The sequence below is a fragment of the Alexandromys fortis genome, unplaced genomic scaffold, assembly GCF_014885135.2.
Source record: "Alexandromys fortis isolate MF-2015 unplaced genomic scaffold, M_Fortis_MF-2015_v1.1 scaffold_222, whole genome shotgun sequence".
Classification (NCBI taxonomy): Eukaryota; Metazoa; Chordata; class Mammalia; order Rodentia; family Cricetidae; genus Alexandromys; species Alexandromys fortis.
The window spans coordinates 1,084,280-1,106,120 of record NW_026068108.1 but is presented as its reverse complement, the minus strand read 5'-3'; the positions used below and the strand labels follow the sequence as shown (position 1 = coordinate 1,106,120).

Genomic DNA, 21,841 nt, shown 5'->3' with positions numbered 1-21,841 from the left:
ACAATATGGCAATCTGTCTCAAAAACATAGTAAACAGAATGTACCTCAGTTTATAGTGTTTGTCTAGTATGCACAAAACCCTGGGTTTGATTCCCAGTGCTGCTAAAGTGGGCTCTAGAGAAGCAGAGACAGAAGGATCAGAAGTTTAAGGCTATCTTTGGCTATATAATGAGCTAGTTTGAGGCCTGGGCTACATGAGACCCCTTCTCATAAACATATCTATCTATCTATCTATCTATCTATCTATCTATCTATCCATCCATCTATATCTGTCTCTATATCTATCTGTGTGTATATACATCTATGAAACCAGATATATTAAATAAGAAACCATAAAGCCAAGTTGGGAACCTGGATCACCCACACTTAGTGCCAGGCCATGAGTGGGCTCTAAGACTCCCCTAAGGTAGATGAAAAGTTGGAATCTATATTGCAGCATAGGAACTTTAACCCAATATTAAGTTTTAAATTTTACAAAGTTGTTTTGAGTGATTTTTTACCATTCTTTTTATTCTTTACTTCTCTTATTTCAACACAACTCAAGAATATGATGTTATACAAGTGATTTTACCATGGCAGAGACTAAACCCAAGACCACTGCCCTACCACTGAATTACACTCCTAGTCTTAATCTCCCTGTCTCATAACCACCCCCAGGTAGCAATCCTTGTGTTCTCACAAAGACATATTAGCAATTATTAGTTTGCCCTGGGGTAAAACACTCATCCAAACCGTCTACTACTTCCAGTTTGCAGGAAACACTCTGAGAACTCACATTCATTCCTCATGTACTGAGCACTTATCATGCCGGGTGCTGAGGAACTTATTTTATCCCTGTCTGTGGAGCTTACAGTAAGTTTCAGGGTATTATATTATTTCTGGTTAGTCTTGTTACTCATGTAACCCTGTATTGTCCCCAAGGCGAGCAGACCTGAATGGCAGCAACATGGAGACTGTTATTGGGCATGGCCTGAAGACCACTGATGGCCTGGCAGTGGACTGGGTTGCCAGAAACTTGTATTGGACAGATACAGGTCGAAATACCATCGAAGCATCCCGGCTGGACGGTTCCTGTCGCAAAGTGCTTATCAACAACAGTCTAGACGAGCCCCGGGCCATTGCCGTTTTCCCCAGAAAGGGGTAAGCTCATGTCTAGCAGGAGGGCCTGGTACAAGAGAAGCTCCCGGAAGGTGTTTACAAATTAATGAATTGTTATCCACTATGTTGTGTCGACCTCTTGGCACCGTCTCCCCATGCATTGTGACAATGGCACTATTGTGTCTTAGGTACCTCTTCTGGACAGACTGGGGTCACATTGCCAAGATTGAACGCGCAAACCTGGATGGTTCTGAGCGGAAGGTCCTCATCAACACAGACCTAGGCTGGCCCAATGGCCTTACCTTGGACTATGATACCCGCAGGTGAGAACCCTGTCCCAAACAGCCACCTGGAAATGTGTTGGGTCAAGGAGAGGACAGAGATTGACACGGGGAAAAGAAAAGATGGATAGGTCTTTAGGAGACCAGGAAGAGAAAACTACGGAAGGGATGAGACCACACAGTCTTAGCACAGGAGTTGCTGAATCCAGCCTTGGGCCCTCTGTGGGGTTTGGACTCCTTGGTTTATAAGTCTTGGAGGACCTTTAGTAGACAGTGTGTCCTGTTTTCCATTTATGGGCTGGTTCTTAGATTTGTTAGATTTGTTGAGGAAGCAACAGGCTCTGAAACGGAACTCTTCCTCTAGATTTTATATATATACCCAAATGTGAAACTCTGAGGGGCAGAGGAGGGTGGCTTCTCCTTCCTGCCTGCAAAGGAAAAGAACTAAGGTCACCTGGAGAGTTGGTCAAGAATCCTCTTCTTTTAACATTGGTTAGGGCCCCATGGCCTGAGCTCTCTTTCTGAAGACCATTTGTAGAAATGTGGGCTTAGATTTCTAGACAGGATCCAAAGGGTGATCAAAATGTCAAAGGAGAGGCTGGGGTGACTCCTCTAAGATGTCTAGAGTCTCCGCGTCTCTGCAGCGCAGCTCCAGCCTCCCTCCCTCCCTCAGCTGGGACTCACGGGGCAGTGCAGCTCAGGAAGGAACAGACGGCCCCTTATGGGAAGAACTGGGCTGCCCTGCACACATCTGTTTCCCTTCTCTTTCTTTGCAGGATCTACTGGGTAGACGCACATCTGGACCGGATCGAGAGTGCTGACCTCAATGGGAAGCTGCGGCAGGTCCTGGTCAGCCACGTGTCTCACCCCTTTGCTCTCACACAGGTACTGGTTCAAGAGAGTAGTAACGAAACCTCCCTGGCTGAGGTGTTTTCTGGGGGGTACTCTGCTATTCTGGCCTAGCACTTCCAAGTTCTATCATTTGAAGACATGGCTCTCAGAGGTGCACAGAGTTGGCTCTGGAGCTGTTAGATGCAAGTGCTGGGGCTCTGACTATAGACACGTCGGCCCAGGAATATTTAATTTTGATAAATTGCCCTATTGATCCTACTGCTGTGGGTTGTTTTAGCTGACAGCTCTAGGGTCCATGCATCAGAGAAGCCCCGAGGCAGGAGCAGGAGGCAGCCAGCTGGTTACAGTGTATCTGCAGTCAGCACAGACATTGGTGAAAGCTTTGCCCAGCTACCTCAGACACACTCAGTTCTACCTACTTGACAAACATCATCCATTCTACATTGTTTCTTTCTTTCCTTTTTTTTTTTTTTTTTAAGATTTCTTTGTTTATTACTTACACAGTGTTCTGCTTGCATGTTTACCTGCATGCCAGAAGAGGGCACTAGATCTCATTATAGATGGTTAAGAGTCACCATGTGGTGGCTGGGAATTGAACTCAGGACAGGAAGAGCAGACAGTGATCTTAATCTCTGAGCCATCTCTCCAGCCCCGTATTGTTTCTTTCTGATGCCAGGAGTTGAACCTGTAGCACTCTGCCCCAGAGCTACATGCCCAGTCCTGCGTTGTGTATTTGATTTTACCAGCCAGAAAGGTTTTGTCTGGGCTTACCTGATGAAAGGCTAATAATGGACGTATTTTCTCAGTCTACGAGTGTCCTCCAGAACCCCTATCAGAGTGCGCCACCGAGGAGAAGGAGAATGACGCTTTCATTTCCCTCTCTCCCTTGACTGAGAATCTTCCCACCAGTGAAATGCATGGTGGGGAAACTGTCCACAGAAATGAGCCAGAGTATTTTAGCCAGAGCACTGAACAAAAAGACCAAACCAGGAAAGGCTGGCGTGAACTTCTGGATTCCTACCTGCTGGGTAGTGAGCCCTTCACTCTCCTGGCGAAGGACTGATGTAGATCTGCAGACTCAGACGAGCCGTGCACATTCTTCACTCTTCCAGCGAAGGACTGGGATGTAGGTCTGCAGACTCAGATGAGCCGTGCACATTCTTGAAGAAATGAACCGGACCGGGATAACTCTAGCACTTAGGGGGGAGAGGCAAGAGGTTCTTGAGTGTGAGGTCTGCCTGAGCCACAAAGTCTCAAAAACACAAACCATAGCTAGGCCTGGCGAGACGTACCTATTGGTTCAGCACTTGGGAAGTGGAGGCAGGGGGATTAGGAAGGAGTTCAAAGCCATTCTTAGCTACATAGCAAGTTTGAGATCAGTTTGGGCTATATGAGAGCCTGCCTCATTAAACAAACACAAAGCAGATAAACAATCGAACAGACAAAACTGAGTCGGGTGGAGCGGACAGAACACCAGCAGTTCACTGCTGCCTGCCAATGCCATGTGAAGGACCTGCATACGCAGAACAACATGGAGGGGAGAGGACACTCCGTGAATTCGGGATGACTTCCTGAATATCTGGGCCTGTGTTGAGGGACGCTGCTCGTTCGTTCCCAGCCACTTAGACCCAAAATAACCACACAGAAACCATATTATTTAAATCACTGAAGTGTATTGCTAGCTAGCTCTTATATCTTTGGTTAACCCATTTCTCTCTCTATATATATATATATCTCGCCACGTGACTGTGGCTTACTGGCAAGGTTCTGGCTGGGGGCTTGCGTCTTTTCCCTCTAGTGGCTCCATGGCCATTGGCTTCTTTATTTATTGATTAACAAAAGCAACACATACACAGAAGGACCTCTTACACTAGGCATGCGTAGAGTTGATCTGGGGATCAGAGACAGAATGTATTTCAGCAGAGGGAGAGCACACACTGAGGCAGAGAAGGGGCTCTGGGATCTGACTGCTGAATACTTCTTCTTTTGGGTTCTTTATTGAGTAGCAGGACAGGTGGATCTACTGGACAGACTGGCAAACCAAGTCCATCCAGCGTGTTGACAAGTACTCAGGCCGCAACAAGGAGACGGTGTTGGCCAATGTGGAGGGACTCATGGATATCATCGTGGTGTCCCCTCAGCGGCAGACAGGTGCGCCCCTTGGAACTGAACCCCTTTCCTCTCCATCAGTGGGACTGGCTCTGGTCACCCCACTAACAGGCCAACATAATTAGAGCCACAAGAAAACCTTGTGGTTATCACCTTCCTGCCCTATTGTCCTAGGAATGGGTGTCCCTGAACTTCCTCCCATTCTGTCTCAGACCTGACACATCTGCTTTGCCTCCAGGGACCAATGCCTGCGGTGTGAACAATGGTGGCTGTACCCATCTCTGCTTTGCCAGAGCCTCTGACTTTGTGTGTGCCTGTCCTGATGAGCCAGACAGTCAGGCCTGCTCCCTTGGTGAGTTCTCCCTGGAACGACACAGCCCTTGGAAAGCGATGGGATTGGCAGCCTCAACTCTGTCCTTTTAGGTAGCATCATAGTGGTATAATGTAGGAGAGGTCGAGGTCTCGTGAATTCTCCCAGTAGCCCTTGCACTTCCTCTTCCTGTAAGCAACCAAAGATGACCCGTGAAGATGGTTCGCTACTCTCTTGACCCAGAAAACCCTACAAAATCATGCAAATCGAGAGGATCAAACCTTCAGGTTCACTTTAAGAACACCCGTGAAACGGCCCAGGCCATCAAGGGTATGCATATCCGAAAAGCCACCAAGTATCTGAAAGATGTCACTTTGAAGAAGCAGTGTGTGCCGTTCTGACGGTACAATGGTGGAGTCGGTAGGTGCGCCCAGGCCAAACAGTGGGGCTGGACACAGGGTCGGTGGTCAAAAAAGAGTGCAGAATTTTTGCTGCACATGCTGAAAAATGCAGAGAGCAATGCTGAACTTAAGGGTTTAGATGTGGACTCTCTGGTCATTGAGCACATCCAGGTGAACAAAGCACCTAAGATGCGCCGACGAACTTACAGAGCTCATGGCCGGATTAACCCATACATGGGCTCCCCCTGCCACATCGAGATGATCCTCACTGAAAAGGAACAGATTGTTCCAAAGCCAGAAGAGGAGGCTGCACAGAAGAAAAAGATATCCCAGAAGAAACTGAAGAAATAAAAACTTATGGCACGGGAATAAATTCAACATGAAATAAATGCAGATAAAAGTAAAAAAAAAAAACAAAAAACAAAAAACATAGTGGTATAATATAAATGAGCTGGATGTTTGGGCCCGGCCGTTATTAGAACAGAACCCTGGGCTTGTGATGTCTTGCTAGAGATCATGATCATCATCTCTATTCCTAATCCTTGGGAGCCAGTGATTTTTACCTAGAATCACTAATACTAAATCCGAGTCTTTTTTAATTTATAGCAATAAAACATAGTGCCTGAGATTAGGGAATCTAAAATATTCTGTCAAGACTTGGATTCTGTCAAGACTTGTAGCTGCTACTCCTGAACCATGGATAGGTTTCGAGCAGCCCATTGCAATCTTTTCTCTGCAGTGCCTGGTCTAGTGCCTCCTGCTCCCAGAGCTACCAGCAGGAGTGAGAAGAACCCAGTGCTGCCCAACACATTGCCCACCACCTTGCGTTCTTCTACCACCAGGACCCACACATCTCTGGAGGGGGCAGAAGGAAGGTAAGTAGGGTCAGGTCAATACAGGATTTAGATCACCATACCCTACTAGTAAAAGAGCATTGTTCCAGTTTCACAATCTGGCAGATGAGAGACAGAGCACATCATTAGCCTCTAGTTCCTATGTGGGACACGGTGTGATGTTTGTAATTGTAGGTTGCTGCAATGACCCCCACCCCCAAGTCAGGGTTCCTCTGTGTAGCCTTAACTGTCCTGAAACTCGCACTGTAGGCCAGGCTGGCCTCAAACTCACAGAGATCTGCCTGCCTCTGCCTCCTGAGTGCTGGGATTAAAGGCGTGCACTACTACCACTCAGCAATTTTATTTATTTATTTATTTATTTATTTATTTATTTATGTGTGTATGTATGCGTGTATTCGTGTGCATGCTTGTGAATGTCATTTGTGCACGTGTGGAAGATAGCTATCACGCATCCTCTATTTCTGTACCCTTAGACAAGGTCGCTCACTGAACTTGAAGTTCCCTGTACTTTTGGCTAGGATGGTGACCAGCAGTTGTCCTGTCTGTGCCCTCCCCTGGTAGCGTTATAGCATCATATGATGTGTGATTGTGCAGTCATACCCAGCTTTTCACATGGGTGCTGGAGCACAACAAGCGCTCTTATTCACTGAGTTATCTCCCGGTCCCTGATCGCTTTTCATTTCTGAGGACAATAAGCTGAAAACCGGTTTTCTAGAGACTCCTAAATGCACTCCTCTGTGCTGCTCATTTTCCTTCAGTCTCATGGCACAGCGCTCGTATTATGTTTTTCCTACAACTGCGCACCACAGCTGGAGAACACTGGTTTGTCTCTCTCTATCTACAAGATAACTTACAAGTTAACTTCTCTGGACTAAAAGATAACATCCAGCTGGAACCCTGTGCCTTTCTGACTAACTTTGAAATGCTATCCATCATCTTTAATTTTATGTTTTCTTTAGAATCTTTTTATTTTCACAGTGCTAGAGAGTGAACTTCACACATGCTAGGCAGGTACCCCAGCGCTGAGCTACACTTAATTTCTAGGTTTATTTGGGAAACATCTGGACCCTCCTCAGACCTTTTTCTTCCTGTGTGTGTACATACATGTTCCTATGTGTGTGTGGAGGCCAGTGGTAATGTGCAGTTTCTTTCTCAGTTGCTTCCCACATTATTTTCGAGACGTGGTCTCTCCCTAACTTTAGCTCTCACCTGCTGTCTAGGCCAGAAGCTCCAGGGCTCCTCCTCCAGGCCAGCACAGCGCTTTTTATGCTGGTGCTGGGATTCCAAATTCAGACCTGGCAAGAACCTTACCCATCGAACTATATCTCTTTGGGTCCTCTTTTTTTGTTTTTGTTTTGTTTGTTGATGTTTTGTTTGATTGTTTGTTTTTTAATTCTCATATATTTCAGCCCCTTGCTACTTTGTTTGTTTGTTTTCTGAGACAGGGTTTTTCTGACTGTCCTGGAACTCTCTTTGTAGACCAGGCTGGCCTTGAACTCACAGAGATCCACTTGCCTCTGCCCTCTAATGCTATGATTAAAGACTTGCATCACCACCTCCCTTGTTATTTCTTTCTAGCCTGTGGTAATAAATGTTTTGGTTATTTAAGTGTGTTAGCTGGAATATAACTTTATAGAGAAACCCTACCACACATGACTAAGCAGAACATAGGTGCTGAAAGAAAACAGTTTCCTCTTTTTCTTATTACCATTTTATGTGCATATGTCCCACAACTGAAGAAACAATAATAACAATACCTAATATTTCTTTAATTTTTTTTGCTTATTCTTTGACAATTTCCTATCCATTCTGCCTGAACGTTTTTTTCAGACAGGGTCACTATGTAGCTTACTATCCCTCACACTTGGGAAGCTCCAATACTCACCGTATGCATTTCCTCAGGTCTTTCCCAGTGGAGTTCCAGTTGAAGATTCATTGTCGTGTTCTGTCTGTAGGTCTTTCCTCCAGGCTGTTGGGCAGTGCCTTCAATTGCTTGTCATAATATACCAGTTACCTTATGAGCACTACAAGTGCACTAGCTGGGCACTCCCTTGGGGTGTCTTGCTTATTCCCTTGTGAGACAATGTAGACAAGAAAAACAATTTTTTTAACCTTGTGATAACCAATCAGATTTGCTTGGTTAGCAGCTGTTTCCCGTTCTTTCTTGTAGTATAGGAAAGATTTGAATTGGTGTCCTTAGAACTCTGTCTAGCTCACTCTAAAACTGCAACTTTTAAATGTACATAATTGAAAACATATTTAATCATGGCATAGCAGTTGGAAAATACTGGTCCGTCCCCCCCCCCCCCCCCCCCCCCCCCCCCCCCCCCCCCCCCCCCCCCCCCGTCCCCTCCCCTATGTATCTCTGGCTGTTCAGGAACTCCTATGTAGACCAGGCTGGCCTCAAACTTGCAGAGGTCCGCCTATCTACTTCTGCCTCCCACGTGCTGGGATTAAAGGCCTGTGCCACTATGCCTGGTTTAATACATTATATTTTCATTCCATTTGGGGGCACATATTCCAGCACATGTGTAGGTCAGAGGACAAGTTGTAGGAGTTGGTCCTCTCCTTCTACCGTGTGGATTCCAGGGATCACACTCAGGTCATCAGGCTTGGCAGCAAGACTTTACCTGCTGAGCCTGACTCCCTGATAGATTACGTCAGGCCCGAAAGCCCTATTCACAGCCTTTCCTTTCTTTCCTGGAAGACAGTGAGGATCTGTTTGCATGCAAGAAGCCTTCATGTCTGTTTTTATGCCCTACAGATGCTCTGAAAGGGATGCCCAGCTGGGCCTCTGTGTACATTCCAATGAGGCTGTACCTGCTGCTCCAGGTAGGTCCTGTTTATCTGCTTTTGAAACAGACTATTAGTATGTAGGCCATGGTGGCCTCAAACTCTGAATCTTCCTGCCTCTTGTCTTCCAAGTACTGCGACTACAGTCTGGGTACACCGTCACACCTAGCTTATGGACCACAGTCCTGTTACACCGTCCAGTCCGGGTACACCATCACGCCTAGCTTTATGGACTACAGTCTGGGTACACTGTCCACCATCACACCTACCTTTATGGACTCACTTCTCTCCTAGCTTTTGTGAAGAGTCTTCATCAACTCTCTTCATTGACTAAATCCACAGAAATAACAATCCTAAAAGTCACCATTTCCCGTGTGCCTGCCAGGCATTTGATAAGCACTCTATGCCATGTATATGTGTGTGTGGGTACTATGGTGCCAAATCTTAGTTAGGGTTTCTACTGCAGTGACAGAGACCATGACCAAAAGCAACTTGGGGAGGAAAGGTTTATTTCATCTTGTAACTCAGGTCACAATCTGCCACTGAAGAAAGTCAGGGCAGGAGCTAAAGAATAAGCCATGGAGGATTCTGCTTACTGATTTGCTTCTTGTGGCTTGCTCGGCCTGCTCTCTATCTATATTAGTCCTTTGTTAGGACTGCCTGCCCAGTGGTGGAACTGCCCTCCCCATGGCTCACCCATATCAATCTTTAATCAAGAAAATGCCCCACAGGCCAATTGGGGGCTTATTCTCAATTGAGGTTCCTTCTTCTCAAATGACTCCAGCCTGTGTCAGGTTGACAACAAAACTAAGTAACCAACATGTGGTCCTTACCCATGAAAGATACACTCTAAACTCACTAGTGAGACCTGAAACCTCAGGGAGTACTAAATAACCAACATGTGGTCCTTACCCATGAAAGATACACTTTAAACTCACTAGTGAGACCTGAAACCTCGGGGAGTACTAAATCCTATTGCACTCTGTTTTTCCTATACGTACAATATCTATGATGAACTTTATTTTTTAAATTAGGCAACAGTGATTAATAATGCAATAAAACATTTTAACAATCTACTATAATAAAGTTATATGAATATCATTGCTCTTTTCTCTCCAAAGATTTTAATTTCTCATTGTAATATAATGTTATTTCCAGGCTGTCATTGCTGATGGGTAACTAGAATGACAAAAGAGAAATCATAAATTAGAGGGGCTACTTATGTGTATACATGTGCACTGCCATTCACTTTCCACAAGTTATGTCTAACAGATGAGAAATGTGCACTCAAGTTAATCATCTTGCCTTATGTCACAGTATGTAAGTGGTAGGGCTGGTTCTGGAGATGCTTTCTTATGTCACAGTATTTAAGTGGTGAGGCTGGTTCTGGAGATTCTTTCCCGCCCATCCTCTGCTCCTTGCTTCTGTGACCACTCACCATCCTCAGACAAAAGGCACCCTTACACCAGCAACATCAGTGTTTGCCTGTCTCTGTTCTCCTAGGTGAAGGACTTCACATCAGCTATGCCATCGGTGGGCTCCTCAGTATTCTGTTGATTTTGGTGGTGATTGCAGTTTTGATGCTGTACAGGTAACCTCAGCTTTGCTCTATGGGTGACATGTTCTTTGGTCTCTGTTAGCCTGTCTAGGTTCTCTTGAAGGTTCCCAGTTCGCTGAATACCCCTCCACACAGCCTAGTTTGACCACTGTACCAGAGCAGTGGAGCAGTTTGACCAGCTGGAGCAGAGGAAAGTGGAAACCCTCTGTCACAGCCTCAGCCCTTACGGGTGCTGACTTCTTCCTTCCAACCACTGGAGTTGGAAATGGTCTTCCTTTCACACTGCACAACCTCTCAGGCCACATAGTCGGCGTGCATTGCTCCCTGGGCACGACTCTGAGAAGGCGCAATGAGTCATTTTCAACTTAGGATCTTTGTATGCGCCTTTTTCTTTATATTTTCTTCCAATGATTTAAACATTGCAAACAACAAAACTATCTGGATTTTGCAGCCACTGCTGAAAGTAATAATAATAATAATACCACTTGTCTTTTAATGGGACAGTATTATTTACATCCTAACCTGGTAATTTTAGTGTTTCTATTGTTGTAATGACCAAAAACTTGGAGAAGAAAGGGTTTATTTTGATTCCACATCATTGTTATCATCAAAGAAAATCAGGGCAGGAACTTCTAACAGGGTAAGAACCTGGGGGCAGGACCTGATGCAGAGGCCATGGAGGGGTGCTGCTTACTGGCTTGTTTGTCACACCTTGCCCAGTCTGCTTTCTTCTTGTTTGTTTTTTTATTTTTTGAGACAGGGTTTCTCTGTGTTGCCCTGGCTGACCTGGAACTTGCTCTGTAGACCCTGCTGACCTCAAACTCAGCTCTGGAGTACTGGGATTAAGGGGGTACACCACCACACTGAACTTCCAGCATGCTTTCTTATAGAACCTAAACAGCCAGCCTAGGGGTGTCCCCACCCACAATGGGCCAGGCCCACCCACATCAACCACTAAGAAAATGCTCTACAGGTTTGCCTGCTTACAGACCGATCCTATACACCAGTGGTTCTCAACCCTCCTAATGCCGTGACACTGTAATACAGATCCTCATGTTGTAGTGACCCCTAACCATAAAGTTATTTTTGTTGCTACTTCATTACTATAATTTTGCTACTGTTATGAATCATAATGTAAATATTTTTGGAGACAGAGGTTTGTTGAGGGCTTGCGACACAGGTTGAGAACCACTGCTGTAGACTCATTTTTTCAGTTGAGGTTCTCCCCTCTTAACAGCTTGAGCATAAACCTAGCCCCACACCCGGTAACAGAGGTATCACTCCTCCTTTTACAGACAGGACCTGCTTCAGAGAGATTAGGTTATGTCTACCCATAGTCTAGCCAGTAGATCACGGAGGTGGGCTTAAGACAAAGACCCCTCTTTGCATAGCAAGTAACCCCCAAAGCACTGCGTTCACATGATAACCGCTCATGGCCTCACAGCTCATGTGGATTTGAAATCTGGATGCATCTTCACTGTGTGCTTGGCTTCAAGGGCTCTCACAGGTTGCAGTCTGGGTAACAGCTGAGTTATGACCTTATTTCAGGGTTTGACTGGAAAACAAAATCCTTCCAAATCTACTCAAATAATTGTTAGCAGGGTTTGGTTCTTCACTGGCTATTGGCTGGCGTTCCTCTCATCGGCTGCTTGCCTGTGGACCTTTCTAGAAAACAACTGACAACGTGGCAGTTTCTTTAAAGAGAGGGAGGGAAGGAGATAGGGTACACCACTCAAGATGGAAGCTAATCCAGTATCTAGTACTTTTGCATAATGGGTTCACACAAAATGGGTCACCAGCTCCAGCCCACACTCGAGGGGTGAGATTCAGGAGACAGGGACATACTGTAGGTCCCTGGGACCTGCAGAGAAGCAGGCTACCTCCTCCCCCAGTATCATTCCTATAAAGATCTCAACTAATTCTGCTTAAATTTTCCTCTTGAAGACGCAGAAGGTCTAAATTCACGGATCCTGGGATGGGAAACTTGACCTACAGCAACCCTTCCTATCGAACTTCCACTCAGGAAGTGAAAATTGAAGCAGTTCCCAAACCAACCATGTACAATCAACTGTGCTATAAGAAAGAGGTAACAATGGAACTACCTATGTAGGTTTTTCTGGGGGTTGGGGAGCAGGAGAGAGGAGTTAAGACTGAATTGTCTAAGTGGATGAGGAAGGGTCGTGTGCTGTCTGATCTACCATTTTTTGAAATAACAGTGAATAAAACATTGAGTGTGACTTGGGTTTCTGTAAATGTAGAATCTTTGGGGGACCATAGGAAAGGCCAGGCTAAAAGATTTGGGTCTGAAAGCAATGAGTATATGTCTCCCTGAAAGAGATTGTCCAGGTGTGCGGGTGCTTTCCACCTTGGGGCGTCGTAACTCTGTGCTGCAGCTGTACCCCTCTAAAGCAAGGGGGCTTTTATGGACATTACTCCCCAAACCCAAAAGCTCCTGAACTTTTTCTTTGTCTAATCTCTGATCCAAGTACCTGTTTTGGGAAGGGCTAGTTTTTTCTTATTCTTGCTCTTAAGCTTTTAAGAGATTTTTATAGAAATCTGAAGATTTTATGTGTTTTAATTTTTAAATGTTTTGTTAAGTCTTTGCAAAATTATTTACTGATTTAGAAATGAAAAATAGTCCTTTTTTACTGCCAGGGATCTGAGGTCTAAGATGTCAGGTTTTCCTAATCCGATAGAACTTGATTTCTTCTAAAATCCTGTAACTTTCATCAAGTTATCCCCTAAGAAGACCCTTATCAGTCTGCTCTGATTTGTTTAGCAGGTCAACCCTGCTGGACCCTCACTATACACGGTAATCCCTGGATCCAGAAAGTATTTAAAAAGCTGCCACTACAGGCTCCAAAACCACAGAGAAACCCTGTCTCGAAAAACAAAACAAACAAACAAAAAAAAAACTGCCACTATAATTCACAAAACTACCTACAGTTCTGGGGACTGGAAACCTCTCCTCTCTTTCTGAGAAAGACTATTGAGGATTCTTGAGTTCCTGGAATGTGGGCTGTCCCAGAAAAGAATCACAATGAAGGTTATCAGTTAGAGCTGAAATTGGTCTGAGGGTGTAACTCAGCAGTACAGCACAGGCTAGGCCATGCAACGCCCTAGGTCCCATCCCACTACCACAAAAAGGGGAAAAGAAAACTGTGTGACCTCTTTCTCTTGTTGTCTGCTTCTTCCTCAGCAGCTCTTTCACCCTTCTGATAGTCTTTCCCCCTTTCTCTTCTGATCTCCTCTTGACTCCAGGTACCTGTTGCTCTGTGTGTAGAGAAAATGGTGTTTCCAGAACTACCACTGCTGTGTACCCCACCTCTCCCCAACTTACCCAGTGCATTTCTGTGATGAGGACTTGCAGTGGCCTGCATGTTATCCACACTAAGCTCAGCTTGGAGGGTTGCTGGGTGAATGAGCGTTTCTATGTGCGATTGCAGACTCTGTCTCTTTGTGTGATTGAAGGCCGAGCCCATCATCAAGCTCCTAGCATAGAATCTGCTAATGCAGGACCTTAGTACACAAAAATCCTTAATGTATGCACACTGACTTGCTTTTGCCAATTGTTTTTGATTACTTATGCCAGCATGATGCCCCATTAATAAACCACAAGAATGATGCAACAGACTAGTATATGATACAACTTAAAACCTGGGATAAATGCATACTGAATTGCTTTTGATTTCCTTTTTGGCATGATGCCCATTAACAACGCATGGTGACAATACAGCAACAGCTGACATGTTTTAGTGTATCGTGTCCAGTACTCCAACAGATGCATCCCATGAATTGCCCCACTTAGCCCTACAGCAATTGGTGTGACTTGCAGATGCTTTGATTCCCTATACTGCAGATGTGAAGACTGGGTTTTAGAAGTGTTAAGTAATTAGCTCGAGATAGCATAGCTAGTAAAAGGCTGGTGTAGGACCAGAAGCCATGGTTCCCCCTCCCTCTGTGATAATGTAATCATCACCACAGCTGCCCTTAGGTGGGACCTTATTTTTGCTTTGACCACATTGTTCTATCAGTCTGTGGGGTTTTTGTTCTCCATGGCCACTTCAGTTCTGCTTCCATTTTCAGCTTACCATGAAATCATTTATAGAATGCCAACTGACTGCGTGTCTCCATTCTCCACTCCAGGGTGGACCTGATCACAATTACACCAAGGAGAAGATCAAGATTGTAGAGGGAATTTGCCTCCTCTCTGGAGATGATGCTGAATGGGATGACCTCAAGCAACTGCGAAGCTCCCGGGGGGGCCTTCTACGGGATCACGTATGCATGAAGACAGACACAGTGTCCATCCAGGCCAGCTCTGGCTCCCTAGATGACACGGAGACAGAGCAGCTGCTGCAAGAGGAGCAGTCAGAGTGTAGCAGCGTCCACACTGCAGCCACTCCAGAGAGACGGGGCTCTCTGCCAGACACGGGCTGGAAACACGAACGCAAGCTCTCCTCAGAGAGCCAGGTCTAAGGGCCCACATTCTCTTCCCTGCCTGCCCACTCCTTCTCTATGGACTTCCAATCCTTGTGCAGGCCCCTGTCCCATGCGCTCATCTTCTTCCTCCTCCTCCAAACTGCTTCTAAGCCCCCAGAGAGCCTGTTGCTCACCTGAGTCCACAACTACCTGGAGACAAGAAATAAGGGCACATCTCAAGAATTTAGACCTGTTTACCATGAACCTCACTCACCTCTTGTGCTCTAGGCCCCCTGAAACTGGGCTAAGCATGATTCCTGGTCAGCATAGAGCTCCATCTCTCTCTCTCCCCAGGCACCCTCTGTGCCTGCCCCACAGTACCGATGCAATTGATGATGTAAGACTCTTGCCCGTCACAGCTGATAGGATGGCTTCTTTGTGAACTGGCCTACTAGGGGCTGGGACTGGAGGTCACAGGTAAAAGGTAATGGATAGAGGCTGAGAGAAGGGAGAATTGTCCCAGCTGGTCTGGGTGTTTGGAAACCTCCAGCCTCAGAAGCTGGTAACTGAAAAGCTTTTGTGGGGTATTGAGCCCTGGTGTTTTGTCCATTGCTGGCAGTGGACATTTTTCTCACTCAGGAGTCACAGCTTGGTCAGCTATGACACAGGTGAAGTGTGTGGGTGGCTTAAGCTGCTCTTCCTCCTGCTGGAATGTCTGGGGCCATTTCTGTCTTGGATAACTGGAGACCCCTGTCATGGCAACTAACTAAAAGGAACTCCCTCCTGGTGCTGCTATTGGCCAGTACTCTTCCTAAGCCTTTAACTCGGTTGTGAGCCTTGGAGACTAGACCTCTAAGACCTTTAAGAAACTCTGCGTAGGTCTAGCACAGTGTCCTACCTGAGTTTCACTCTTCTGCCTTTCTCTCTCCCGTTCTCGGGGATTCTAAGAGAAGTAATTCTGTAACAAACAGCCTTTCAGAAAATCACTAGACATTTTCCTAAATGGTCAGGAAGAGCAGCCAGAAAAACACAAGTTACCCAGGGGCTCAGGAGAAGTATTATGAAGTTGAAACTCTTGAGTTCATTCTCAAGTGCTCAGGGACACAAGTTCATGGACAACCTGTGGCTCTGTGGTGGAAAAGCTCCCATGCCAGCTCTTCCAGCCACTGTCCACACCCAAGTGCCACCACCTGCTTCATGCTCTTTTGTACCAGGGCTTCTTTCAGCAGAGCGGAGACTTTTTGTGCTGCCCTAAAATGTCTTCATTTCTGAGAAAGGAGAGTCTAGGTTTGCTTTTCCTACCCTAGCCTTGTGCCACCATCAATCTCTAGAGTCCGGTGATGAGGAGGCCAATGAAGACACAAAGTGGTGAGCAAGGAGTAGAGAGGCAGTAAGGGCTGCTCCAGAGCAAGTCCAGGCACTTCTCCCTAGAAACCAAGGTAACGGGAGGGAATGACAGGAGCTGAGAGTGGAGCACAGGGTCTTAGGAGAATTTTTCTGATTTAAAATGTCTCTCATGGTTCTTGCTAGTCAGAGATCAGCAGCCAAACATATGCATGAAAAACAGGACAAGAGCAAATTCTCTCTGGTCAGTTATAGGAGCAGGAGACAGATGTCAAACCAATAGTCGTGTTCTCTGGCCTTTTCCAGCACACCAACTGAGAAAAATACAGCGCCACTTCTAAGAGGAAATAGGGACATTTCACACTGAATGAGGCAGCATTTGAGTCTTTAAATTCATAGTTGGGGAGGAGGGGGAGAAAAAAAAACCAGAAGAGTGTGGCATCCTCCTGAGTGGAAAGGGGCAAGGTTCTTGTTGCACTTGGGCTGTTCAGAATGTAGAAAGGACATGTTTGAGCACTGATTTACTCTGTACAAAGGGCAAAGTCTCTCTGTCCTAAACTAATGGAAGTGGTTTTCCCCATGTTCATGTGTAATGACCCTAACATCACTCACTGGAGAGATTGGACTTTCTGGAGTTATTTAACCACTATGTTCAGTGTTTTAGGGCTTTATGATAATTTAATATAAATTTAGCTTTTCTTAATGACTTTGGCTGGCTTGGAGTCGTGACTAATCTTGCACCTGCATTATCTGGCAGACCCATGATGTAGAAAACCTATTTAGGGACATCACCTCTTACATCTTCAGTGACGTGTGACCCGTGAATAGAATGGGGCTTGTGCTGGAGTTTCTGCTCATCTTGAGAACACAGGTCAAGACGAGAGACTTCACTGACACATTGCCCTGATTTCCTCTAGAGCAAGGACGGCAGGTCATGGGATTGGTAGACGCTGCCTGTCCAGGCAGGATCACAATCATGATCACTAGTGGCATCTCCAGGCTCCAGAAGCTAGTGTCATGACATGGATACCATGAATCTTCTGCTTCTGTTTTCATTCGCTGAGGTCTGTCATGTCATAGAACTTGACTTTGCCTCGCAATGATGATGACTGGCAAAACTGCAACCCAGTGTGAAAAATCCCAGAATGAGACTGGATGTATCTCTGGCACTTTGCCTACACATACTCCAGTTTTTAAAAAGCTACATCCTGCCAGATGTGGTGGCACACACTTTTGATCCCAGCATGCAGAGGCAGAGGCAGGCAGATGTTTGTGAGTTCAAGGCCAGCCTGGTCTACAGAGCTAGTTCCAGGACAGCCAGGGCTACACAGAGAAGACCCTAAAAGCCAACCCTATTTTCCTTATTTACCCACTGTATGCCAAGGTTGGAATAAGATACCAAGGAGCCCACCTCAGGTTCTCTGTACGTTATTCCTGTGAAAAGTAGGAAGCTTTCTAGTCCTAATGCTGTGCACATGTAGAGTTGCTAGGATAATGTCCCTACTCTAGGTGCCACCCATGCCTAAAGAATCCCATCTCACAGTTTGGAGATGAGCAGAAGCACCCTCACCACTCCTGCTCCCCCAAAAGAACAAGAAGAAAAATGAAAAAAGTAAGAAAGTTGTGTTTGATTGGCAAGAGATCTGGATCTAAACCATAATGTATAATTCCCCAGTCTGGGCAGTGGGTAGGTTTACCAGAAACAAAACTCAGTGGAGTAGTTCAAGGACAACTCAACCCCTTCTTCCCCAACATTCTTTAAAAAGAAAACAAGATTCCATAGCAAGAATAGAAGAATCTTAGAATCTTAGGGCTAAGAGGAAGGTTGAGAATTCCTTGTCCAGTTCTCCAGATACAAAGCCTGAACCCTTTACTGGCAGAAGATAAGTCAGATTCTAACAAACTGGGGCTAGGGAGACAGTGGAGTCAGTAAAGGCCTTGCTTTTCTGTGAGGCATGGTGGGCGTGGTTGCAGATGTGGTAGCCTGTTCTAGTGAGTTTGAGGCTAGCCAGGGTTACATAATGAGACCCTGTCTAAAACAAAAAAGATTCCAAAAATGATGGTAAACACTTGAAATGCCAGCACTGGAGAGATGTCGACAGGCGATCCTGGGCCTTACTGGCCGGCCAGCCAGCCTAGTTGAGAGTTGCAGAACAGCAAGAGCCTCTTTCGGTATATGTGAGAGCGTGTTTTCGGAATGGCTCATGAAGGGTGACACCCACGGTTGCCTTGTGGCCTCCATTTACACACATAACACATACCCACCACAGAATTCTGATTAACCAGATTAGTGGCCTGTGCCTAAAATCCCAGCCTTCTGGAGGCTGAAATGGGACATTCTGAGTTTGAGGCCAGGCTGGGCTAGTAAGACTTGTCTTCAAAAATGGACAAAACAGGCTGGAGAGATGGCCACACTTGTGTTGTAGGTAGATAAAACACTCGTGCCTATAAAATAAAAGTAAATATATTTTTTGAAATCACCGAAATGGGTTGGAATAATACTAGCAGTTAAATGTGTTTACCGCTCTTGCAGAGAGTCTAGGTTCAGTTCCCAACACCCACATGGCAGCTCACAACCACATGTAACTCCAGTTCCAAGGAACCTAACTCTGGACGCTTTGGGCACTGAAAGCATACAGTGTACATATAGACATATACACATTAAAAATACATATATTGTGCCGAGCGGAGCCTTTAATCCCAGCACTAGGGAGGCAGAGGCAGGTGGATCTTTGAATTCGAGGCCAGCCTGCCCTACAGAGCTAGTTCTAGGACAGGCTCCAAAGCTACACAGAGAAACCCTGTCTTGAAAAACAAAACAAACAAAAACTAAACAAACCATATATTTTGAAAAAAAAATCAACAAACCTTAAGTATATTTTTGCAAATTACATCCAAAGTGAGGTCACTGCCTTTCAGTATTATAAAAACAAATGGTGGAACCTAAGATGAAAACGTCTGAGGCCTACAGGATGCTCTAAGGAAGAGAATTCTCTTTTAAGTTTTTTTTTTAATTTATTATATATACAATATTATTGTCTACATGTATGCCTTAAGGCCAGCAGAGGGCACCAGACCTCATTACAGATGGTTGTCAGCCACCATGTAGTTGCCGGGAATTGAACTCAGGACCTTTGGAAGAGCAGGCAATACCCTTAACCGCTGAGCCATCTCTCCAGGCCCAGGAAGAGAATTCTTATATGACTTGTTTTGAGTGTGTACATGACATCCCGTACATGTTTGTGGCAGTCAGAGGACAACCTATGGGAATCAGTTCTGTGACCTGAGAACTCAGGCCATCTGCCCTGACAGAAAGCAGCTTTACCCATTTACCCATGTCTCAGACCCTGGTGGGAAGGGAAGGTCTGTGTGACATGGACTGATATTTATCTACACTTAGGCTCAAGAAAACTGAGAGACAGTGGTGATGAGCCCCTTAGAAGCGTTTGAAGAGCTAAGGGCAAAGGGAACTAAGAGGAAATGTGGTTGAAGATCCGAGGGCCCTCAACACCACCACTGAATGGGGGAGAAGAACTGAGGCCCTTTTCTGTTTTTCCAAGGTCTCTAGCTTTTCCTCACAGAAAGATGACTGTTTCCCAGCATCCCCTCGCTCACCTGTTTGTCTTCTAGATCATTTCCCTGCTCCACATCGGGAAGAGTTTTATTTCCAGTTTAGTGTTAAAACATACTCAGTACTCAGTCTAAAGTTCTGAGTTTAAGCCCAAGGTTAAGTTAGTTACTAAGCCACCTCATTTTGTTGAACATAGAGCACCAAGAACCCAGATAGCCTGTTCTTCCCTGTGGGTTAAGCGCTTGTTGACAGCCAATGAGGCTTCTATCTTTCCCTCTGCCTCCTTCCTCTTCTATGAGGCTGATGTTTCTGTGGTCAAAGTTCCCTGGGATAGTCTACATTTTGGAGGCTGGAAAAATGGGCTAAAGACATTATATAAAAGGTTACTTTCCCCTTCATTTAACCAGCACCTATTAACTGTGACAGAGCATAAGCTAGGAAAGGCTTCGCGATCTTTGAGACAGCCACTTGAGATGCGTATTAGTGTCCCCTTTATCTCCAGAGGATTGTTCAGGAGCACTTCAACTGAAGGCAAAAGAAATTGAATCATTGAAGCTGTTTCTCTTAGGCTGGAAATAAGGATCTACATCCCAACGTTGGGATACTTCAACCAGAAGGCAGTTTGTGATTATACACGGAAGAGCACCTGCGCCAACCCTAATGGACTTTTTAGAAATGCCTAACGGTTACTCAGCAGCCACAGTACTTGAGATGAGTTTCCTGTGTCTGGTTCCAAGAATACAGTGTTCGCTTTGATCCCTGCTATGTAGTGTGCTGAGCTACACTTGTGTAGAACTGTTGGGGACCCTGGGATGAAGTCACAAATAACTCTAATAAGTACACAGATAAGTACCTTTTAATGACAATCCTGGGCTGCTACAGGTAATTTTGGGCGAACACTGAAGACCTGCTATGGACAAGACAGTATATAGGCTGCAAGCCCTTAAGAGGTCCTGTCACCCCCTTTCCTCCATTATCTATCAGATTCATCTCCCTCCACTTCCTATTCATTTGCTCCAGCTACACTGACCTCCCTGTTTCCAAACCTGCCAGGTATGCTTCAAGCACAGGGCTTTTGTATTGCTGTTCTCTCTGCCTGACTCTTTTATATATATATGTAAAAGATAATCATAACTAACTCCTTCACCTTTCAAGGCAGCTCTACTATCTCAACAAAACCTGAACTGACTCTCCTTTAAAACTGCTGTCCTAAGCAGGCGGTGGTGGTCTGTGTCTTCAATCCCAGCACCCAGGAAGCAGTGTCAGGCAGATCTCTGTGAATTCAAGGCCAGCTTGATCTATATAGCAAGCTCCAGGCTAGCCATGGCTGAATAGTCTTTAAGGGGAGCTGGGAGATGCCTCAGTCAGTAAAGTGCTTACTGTGTAAGCAGGAGGACCCTGAGTTCAATCATTAGTACCAACAGCCACGTAAAAAACTGGGTATGGTAATATATGCTTGCAATCCCGGTGCAGTGCTGGAGACCTGAAGACAAGAGGAAACCTGGGGCTGGCTAGCCAGCTAGTCTAGCCAAATTGGTGGGTTCCAGACTTAGTAAGAGACCCTGTATTTAAAAATAAGGGGGAGGGTGGAAAGCAATTGAAGAAGATATTTGGTGTCTATTTCTGGCCTCTACAAGTTCGTACATACACATGTGTATATAAAATTACAGTCTAAGAACATACTGCATAATTTATTTGTGTTGATTATCTACGTCTCACTATAACAAGAGCTCCTTGAGTGAAGGGAATTTGTATGTGTGTCTATTTTGGTTTACTGACTATTCCAAATGCCTCGAACAGTCCTTCCCCATACTAGGTGTTCAGTAACCACTGGTCAAATGGATGAGTGAATGGATTAGGACATCTCAGATGCATACCTTTGACATAAAAAGGTGTTGAGAATAAAAAGCTTTTGCCTTCTTGTTGTAAAACCCTTCAGAACCCATATTACACACATCCTTTATTGAGCAGATTTGAGATAACCATCAACCTCTTCTTTAATTGTATTCTTCACATTTCATCTGATAATATTTAAATAAATTATATATGTTTATGTCTAGTGGCATTTCATTTGTATTTTAATAAATAAAGTTTGCCTGAAGATCAGAAAAGTAAAACAGCCACACTGGCAAGCCTAACAGACCAGGCAGCAATGACACATACCTTTAATTCCAGTAGCAATACTAGTATGCTATAGAAACCAGGCAGTAGTGGTACACGCCCTTAATCCCAGAACTAGAGAGGATTA

The 21,841-nt window shown here is 45.3% G+C and overlaps 1 protein-coding gene and 1 pseudogene across 1 annotated transcript in view; both read left to right on the top strand.

Annotated features, from left to right (window-relative positions):
- The window catches only part of Lrp4 (LDL receptor related protein 4), a 64,169-nt gene extending 42,529 nt beyond the window's left edge, over positions 1-21,640 (top strand). Inside the window, exons 29-38 of the mRNA XM_050124241.1 lie at positions 922-1,140; positions 1,287-1,421; positions 2,156-2,264; positions 4,238-4,382; positions 4,579-4,692; positions 5,791-5,926; positions 8,670-8,737; positions 10,202-10,289; positions 12,201-12,342; positions 14,403-21,640. Coding sequence (XP_049980198.1) covers positions 922-1,140; positions 1,287-1,421; positions 2,156-2,264; positions 4,238-4,382; positions 4,579-4,692; positions 5,791-5,926; positions 8,670-8,737; positions 10,202-10,289; positions 12,201-12,342; positions 14,403-14,735 — 1,489 coding nt within the window. The 3' untranslated portion in view covers positions 14,736-21,640. The remainder of the gene's footprint in view (positions 1-921; positions 1,141-1,286; positions 1,422-2,155; positions 2,265-4,237; positions 4,383-4,578; positions 4,693-5,790; positions 5,927-8,669; positions 8,738-10,201; positions 10,290-12,200; positions 12,343-14,402) is intronic.
- Positions 4,735-5,423, top strand: LOC126489762 (60S ribosomal protein L17-like; annotated as a pseudogene).
- Positions 21,641-21,841: the final 201 nt, after the last annotated feature.